General features: G+C 48.8%; 1 protein-coding gene across 1 annotated transcript; it reads right to left on the bottom strand.

Annotated features, from left to right (window-relative positions):
- Window positions 1–254: 254 nt before the first annotated feature.
- LOC311427454 (large ribosomal subunit protein mL65-like) lies at window positions 255–4,489 on the bottom strand. Its single transcript, XM_084504814.1, has 5 exons — window positions 3,895–4,489; window positions 3,094–3,239; window positions 2,466–2,568; window positions 1,815–1,991; window positions 255–710 (listed from the first exon to the last, which is right to left on the bottom strand). The coding sequence occupies exons 1-5, from the start codon at window positions 4,448–4,450 to the stop codon at window positions 442–444; spliced, it is 1,251 nt and encodes a 416-aa protein (XP_084360940.1). The 5' UTR covers window positions 4,451–4,489; the 3' UTR covers window positions 255–441.
- Between the last annotated feature and the right edge of the window lie 3,440 nt (window positions 4,490–7,929).

Below are 7,929 nucleotides of genomic sequence, written 5' to 3'. Positions count from 1 at the left end.
AGTTCATCGGACATGCAGCAGAAGTGCCAACCATTTGTCACTAAAAAATCACTTTCTAGTCTGAGCTCCCTTTCTCTTAAAAACATAAGGGCAAAGAAGAGTTCTTTTTTCAGGCACAGAATTAGCAGTTTTTCCACTACACTCTTTCCAACTCATAGTGTGTTGCTGTGCTTCCAATAGAGCTCCGGGTGGAAACCATCCACCTGACTTTGAATGAGGAATAACATGCTTTTCATAGGAAGTACTCATGGGGCAAAGGTATTCCAGACATTTATTTTTCAGCGTACAGTATAATACAGTTCAAGTCAAGAAATAAGGCCATGAAATACATGTATTGCGTTTGCTAGGCATAGTTGACTAAGAGCAAGGCATATTCCAGCCCGTATTCCACAGAGTTACAATGAAGTTCAGGCACGTGAACAGCAAGTTTAGTTTCATGATTTACAGCTCTTTGGGTCTGTTTAACAGAAAACGAACCAACTGAAGCAGAACTTCATCATTAAAGCCTTTCACACTGCCCTCTTCAACAACATCATATAATGGCTTACTGTCTGTTCCCCAACAGATATTCTTCCGAGGGTTATTTTTAACAGTTTCTGCAGTTAACGCCAAAGTATTCAGCTGGAAACAAAAGAAAGCAAAGTATTTGCCATCAGTCACTACCGCCTGTGATACAAAAGGACGCGTCACATCCGCTTCATTCCAGAATCCTGCAAAACAGAGAAACAACACTAGTTACACAGCACTCAATTCTCATCGGCACGGATGTGATCTAACCACCCACCCACACCTTCTGGGATTTTTAAACAAACAGGCATGCGATCCTGAAGTAAGGCTGCTGACATTTTACTTTTGCTCTCACTGTAGTTTCATTGAATTCACCGGGCTGAAAGAAGACACTGAGACACTTACTCGTCTCATAAAATTCCTGACATTACACCGCTCGAGACCTAACACCTTTCCTTCTAAGGACTGAGGAGCAGCCAACTGCAGGACTGAGGTTTGGGCATATTTTCTTCTGTAATAATGTTTCTGCATAATTAATTCTCATGGATCAAAAGCACTCAAAGGCTTCAAAGGCAAAGCTTTAAATAACGCCCTTGAATAAGCTCTGCTTCATCCATTGGTTCAATCAAATCTTTAAGGACCTCCTTAAAGGATGGCCTTCAGAAGAAAACACACAAAAATGACTGCATGAGAGAAAAGGTCAGAGAACATTAGAGCAAGCATTCATCATGAGGACAGGACAACCTTTACAGACTGATTTTCTTGTAGTCCCAAAGCTGTGAAAAAAAAAATTAAAATTTGAAGAAAATACGGATCCCTGTAGCTTACATAGGCTTTCAATTGCTTGTGAAGTCTTTTAGATGAAAGTAAGAGACTGGTAGCAGAAGCAAGGAAGATAAGGGATAAAAGGTAAAAAACAAGGAAAAAAACAGTTCGAGGCCTTTTGCTCATTTAGGGTCATTAACATTAAAAATCACACTCTTCAAAATGATGATATATGGTAACGTGGGATTTGGTGTGTGTCCTCCGCCCCCCATCCACCCCATTCCTCTGTAATGCTCAGTAGAGAAAAGTTAAGCTATAACTATAATAACTTAAGTAGCCAAACATAGTTTTCAAAAGATGGCTGTGTATAAATTATGGTGATTCGAGTCAAAGGTGTGCTTGCTTTGCGAAAGATTGCCAAGCACCTGACTCTACAGAGCTACGTATCTGATTATTTAATTAAAAGACCTTCATGTGGATTCCAACTCTGTGTGCTAATTGGCACAGCACACCAAGCACGAACCTACGGACAACAGTCTTACCTTGATACATTGCTTGAGCTGCTGTCCAGGCAAAGAGACTTGCGACACCATTAGCTCGATAAACAACTTCAATCTGATCCTCAAGATTCGCTATTATAAATCTTTCCCTCTTGAGTTTATCAGGAATCAGGTGAAACTGTGTGTGGCCGTAACAGCATGGGTCTGATACCTTCGACCCTATGACCACCCCAAAAGAAAACAAAATAAGGAGGCAGTGTCACATAACATTCCTTATGATGCACACAAACAAGTTTTTACTGTCAGGCTCCAAGCAGATGAAAATTAAGACCTCTGCTGTGGAGGCATGCAAGTGCAGAGTCATACATTTCTCTGTGAGAATGGACGGCTTGCTGAGTCCAAAAAGGTAACATATTCAAATGTCTCCGAAGAACATACATCAGTTCAAGTCCAGCTTTACTACTAGGTTTCTGTTCAATCCAACTCCTTTAGATCAATCCTGAGACAGAGCATCATATCCTCAAGAGAATGCTACTCCCCATTACATAAATGACTTAGAATCTTTATTGAGATTCACATGCTATATATAATAATTATAAGAAAATAAATATAAACACTCTCTCTGCTGAGAGAAGGTGAAACGTCAAGTGAAATGTCAAACGTAGTTGACATTTCTTGACTGGAAACTCTTACCTATAAATACCTTGTTTTCATACTGCTTTTTGAACAGTGGCAGTTTGGATGGTTTGTGATCAATAACGGGAACATCTCCGAGATCAGACTCCAACGGTACAATCTTGAAGAAAGCAGAAGAAAGAACAGCCATCCCGTAAGTTGTGATTCTGACATCTGGCTTCACATTGTATCTCAGTACCAGACTAGACACCAGATAGTCCAAGTTTTTCTTACATAGAATCATTAAAGTCAGAAAAGATCTGCAAGACTATCTGGTCCAACCATTCCGCTGTGGTGACTCCACAACATCCCTGGGCAACCTGTGACAATGCCTGACTACTCCTTCTGAGAAGAACTGCCTCCTAAATTCCAACCTAAACCTCCCATCAAAACTTGAGGTCATTCCTTCTTCTTCTGTCACTAGTTATTGATCAACTTCAGGTTCAGGAAACCATCCCAGTATCTGACAAGCACTTAACACGGCAAGGAATAAGAGCATTAACACTCAAGAAACACACCAATGCACTTATCGTACAACTCATTAACCAGGGCCTCCACATACTATTACTACCACCAGAGCCCCAGCAGCAGTCAGAAGCTGAAGCGAAAGTACACATTAGTAAGTTGCTGTTGAAAATATCCACACCTCTGGAAGTTGCTTTGGTACACGTAGCTGCAGGTGCGGCTTATCATCTATCTGAAACCGCACAGGATCGACTCTACCTTTTCGATGTCCATGCACAACAACCTCCTCACCATGATGCCAGTAGTAGTTAACCTCAGGGTTTAGGTCTGAAACAGAACAGAGAGGGAGAGGTAAATAGAGATCACACTTCTACATTTTCAACCACCCCAGTTCTGCACTGTCGCTGCAGCAAAATCGGAGAACCACAACCCACTTATACCATGTGTCAGCAGCAATGATGTGAAACAACATCCTTGCTGATGGACACCAGGCAGCAACACCAAGCACACTCATGCAGGCAGAGCTCACTGCCCAGCCCCACCACCTAGCATGCCCATAGAATCATTAAGGTTCGAGAAAACCTTCAAGTTCATCTGGTCCAACCATCAGCACACTACTAAGGTCACCCATTAAACAGTGTCCCTAAGCACGACATCCAACCTTTTCTTAAACATCCCCAGGGACGGTGATTCTACTACTGCCCCAGTCAACCCATTCTAATGCCTGCCTGCTCTTTCTGAGAAGAAATGTCTCGGAATTTCCAACCCAAACTTTTCCTGGAGCAACTTGAGGCCATTCCCTCTAGTCCTATCACTAATTATCTGAGAGAAGAGACCGAGCCCCAGCTCCCCACAACTTCCTCTCAAGGAGCTGCCGGACAGCAAAAAGCTCTCCCCTGAGCCTCCTCGTCCCCACACTAAACAAGCCCAGCGCCCTCAGCTGCTCCTCAGTTCCCTCACCCCCACCGCCCCCGCTGCGCACCAAGGGACGAGGCCGCCAGCAGCGGGTTGCGGCCGCACAGGGAGGCGGCGAGGGAGGAGACGAGCTGCGTGACGAAGGGCCCGGGCGTGTGCTCCTGGTCGCGGTACAGGAACGGCCGCCGCTTCTTCTGGTAGAAGCTCTCCTGCAGCAGCGCGTCGCACGCCAGCGAGCGCAGCGTGCCCAGCTCCACGCCCGCCTCCTCCGCGGGCCCCGGCTCCTCCGCGGCCTCCGCCGGCAGCCCCGGCACGAAGGCGGTCCTGGTGAAGCTCCGGTACCAGCGGTCGGCGTTCAGGGCGAAGGTCTGCGGGTGCACCGTGTACTTGGGCCGCTGCAACTTCCCGTACAGCCGCAGCTTCTCCTCCACCGACGCCGCCTCGTGCACCTGCCGCTGGAAGTGCTCCAGGCGCCGCCGCCGGGCCGCCTTGCTCCGGGCCGTGTGCGAGGCCACCACGGGCGGGTACAGCGGCCCGGGCGGCGGCGGCGGCACGGCGGGCTCCTGCGACAGCCAGCGCCGGCCCAGCCGCAGCAGCAGCCGGCAGCCGCCGGGCGCCGCCATCTCGCAGCGGAAGGGCGCGGGGCGGGGGCCGCGCCGATTGGAGGGCGGTCCCGGTCACGTGGCGCCCGGCGGCCAACCGAGCGAAGGGCTGCCGGGAGGGGAAGGGAGCGGCCTCTGCGGAGGCGCCGCTGGTGCTCCCGGGGGAACTGCGCATGCGCCGAGGCTTCCCTCCGGCTTCCCGGGGCGGGAACTACAGCTCCCAGGAGGCACTGCGGGAGGAGCGGCGGCGGCCAGGCAGCCGGGCTCGGCCCCGCCCCTTACCCGGGCTCGGCCCCGCCCCTTACCTGGGCACGGCCCCTGTGTCTCCGAGCCGTGCCCCTGAGCCCCGTGCCCGCGCGTCTGATCAGTACCGCCGGGGAGCGTGACTCGAGCGTTTCTCTGGGGTTTTCCCCCAGCCTTTCCCAGTGCATCACAGCCCTTCCAATGAAGACATTTTGCCTAGTGTCCAACCTAAGTCTCCGCTAGTGCAACTTGAGGACGTTCTCTATTCGCCCGTTGCTTTGGAGATGAGACCGACCCCCATCCTGCTACAACCTCCTTTGAGGCAGTTGTAGTGAGACAAAGTCTCCCCCGAGGTTCCTCTTCTCCAGGCTAAAAAACCCCAGCTCGCCGTAAGACTTGTTCTCTAGACTCTGTACTAGCTTTGGTGACATTCTGAACAAAAAACTGAACACAGCACTTAAACTGTGCAGCCTCACCAGAGCCGAGTACAGGGGGACGATCACCTCCCTAGCCCTGCTGGCCACACTGCTTCTTACGCAAGCCTGGATGCTGTTGGCCTTCTTGGCCACCTGAGCATACTGCTGGCTCATGTTCAGCCAGCTATTGACCAATACCGCCAGGGACCTTTCTGCTTCCAGTTTTCCATACTTCCTTCCCCCAGCCTTTAGCATTGCATGGGGTCATTGCATCCCAAGTGCAGGACCCGGCACTTGGCCTTGTTGACCTTCATACAGTTGGCCTCAGCCGATCCAGATCCCTCTGTAAAGCCTTCCTACCCTTGAGCAGATCAAAACTCATGCCTAACTAGGTGTCATCTGTAAACTTACTGAGGGTGCACTTGCTTCCCTTGTCCAGATCATTAAGAAAGATACTAAAATAACTGGCTGTGGTGGTTTTACTCAGGTGGGCAGCCAAGATCCACCACAACCCATCTCTCACACCCCCTCCTCAAAGAGGAAGTACAAGAAAAATATGACAAAAAATGCCCACAGGTTGAGATAAGGACAGGGAGATCACTCACCAGTTATCGTAATGGGCAAAAAAGACAGCATAGGGAGATTAGAGAAATTTATTACCTATTACTAACAAGATAGACATGCAAGAAACAAAGAAAAGAAAATAAAAACACCCTATTCCACCTCTTCCCCCTGAGCAGCACAAAGGAACAGGCAATGGGGGCTGTGGTCAGGCCCTGACGCTTTGTCTCCACCGCTCCTTCAGGTCCCTCTCTGCCCCTGCTCCCTGTGGGGTCCCTCCCACGGGATGCCATCCTTCCCAAACTGAACCTGGGGGGGCTGCCCACAGGCAGCAGCTCTTCAAGCACTGCTTCCACACGGCTCTGTACCATGGGGTCCATGCCCCAGGAGAAAACTGCTCCAGCACGGGTCCCCAAGGGTGGGTGGCAGCTCCCCCCAGACCCCCTGCTCCTGCATGGGCTCCTCTCCACGGGCTGCAGCTCCGGCCTGGGGCCTGCTCCTGCGGTGGCTCTCCATGGGCCGCAGACTCCTCCAGGCCACATCCACCTGCTCCACCAGGGCTCCTCCACCCATGGGGGGGCTGCAGCGTGGAGATCTGCTCCATGTGGGACCCATGGGCTGCAGGGGGACAGCCTGCTCCACCAGGGGCCTCTCCACAGGCCGCAGGGGAATTGCTGCTGTGTGCCTGCAGCACCTCCTGCCCTCCTGCTGCACTCACCTGAGGGGGGGTTACAGGGCTGGTTCTCACTCCTCGTTCTCCCTGATGCTGTTCTGCAGCAATTTTTGTTTGTTTGTTTGTTTGTTTTACTCTTTCTTCAGTCTGTTCTAACAGAGGCACAAACAACATCGCTTACTGGCTTGGTTCTGGGCAGCAGCAGGTCCCTTTGGAGCCGGCCAAAATTAGCCCTTATCTAACATGGGCAGCTTCTGGATTATTCTCACAGAAGCCACCCCTTCAGGCCCCCACTATCAAAACCTTAGATGATTAGAAGAAAAATTAGATGATCTTTAAGGTCTCTTCGAAACCAGACCATTCTATAATTCTATGATTCTATGAAAACCAAAGTTTGGGGCTGAGATTTTCAACTACATTAATGCATAGGTAGTCAAAAGCTGTCCTTTGGTTTAGAGGATTTTAAAGTTTTCTCTTTGTCATATGCATAACTTCTCCTCAGAATTCCAGACTTTTTTTTTTTTTTTCCCCACTTCTCTCTAGGTATATGCATGGAATTTGAGTCCTCCTTTGGGAAGCATGCTTCAAGCTCAAGAGACAAGAGCTTACATTTAGATGATGGACTGTTTAGTGATCAACCTCCCTCTTTTCCCCATGCAGCAAACTCCAGCCATATCTAGAAGCCTTTTTCTCCTCTCCTTGTTCAATAAAGGACACTGGCCAAGTTTAGCCAAGATAAAGCTCTTGAATCTGCTTCCTTGCAATGGAAACACAGACAGACATATAAGCTCAGACAGAAGCTTCTCTAAAATCACCATTCCCGTTCTTAGATATTTTGCTGCCGCATCTCCTGCTTCAGAACTTGTTTCCTTTGGTTGTTAGAAATGTTCTTCTCGTTTCAGGTTTGAATATATTAATGGTCAGTTTATACCTGTTTGTCCTCATGCCAGCATTGTCGTTCAGTTTAATTAGCTTTTTTTCCTTTCCAGTGTTTGCCTGCTAAAATATTGATGGAGGCCAGCCATATCATCTCTCGATTAGAGAGTCTGAACAAGCTTCTCTCACACAGACACGTCTCCATTTCCCTGATCATCTTAGCAACCAATTCTTGCATTTCCTCCAGTTTTGGATTTCCATTGCACGTGACCAGACGCTACCCCTTATTTCACACTAGGGTTTTTTTTCTGCATCTATTAGGGTTACTAATCGTCTACCACAGCTGGAGACCTTTCTCATTGGTTGTCAAATCCAAATCACCTGCCTTGCAGCTGTACAATGCCATGAAAAATTTTTGCATAGGGTATTTTAAGGCTTTGGAAATACAATACAGAACAGAATGTAAGTCATGAAGCAAGTGAATGTGTAAAGGATTGTTTTTACTTCCTGTAAGGCTATTCAAAGGCATTGAATGGTTCCTGCATGCCGATACTGATGACACCAGTAGAGAAAAGCTGTAAGGAACCAGTGCAATGCTTTAACCTACACAAAAAATCTGCAAGCTGCCTACTGATGTTCTTACCACAGGCCCACTTCAGTTGGTTGGTGTACATTGTGCTACCATTCTTCTTGCTTTTGGAACTGCAAGGGCTTGGATAAAAGGGTCCAAT

Source organism: Aythya ferina (assembly GCF_964211825.1).
Source record: "Aythya ferina genome assembly, chromosome: Z".
NCBI classification, from domain to species: Eukaryota; Metazoa; Chordata; class Aves; order Anseriformes; family Anatidae; genus Aythya; species Aythya ferina.
Note: the sequence above shows the minus strand (reverse complement) of the source record. Positions and strands in the feature narration are given on the sequence as shown.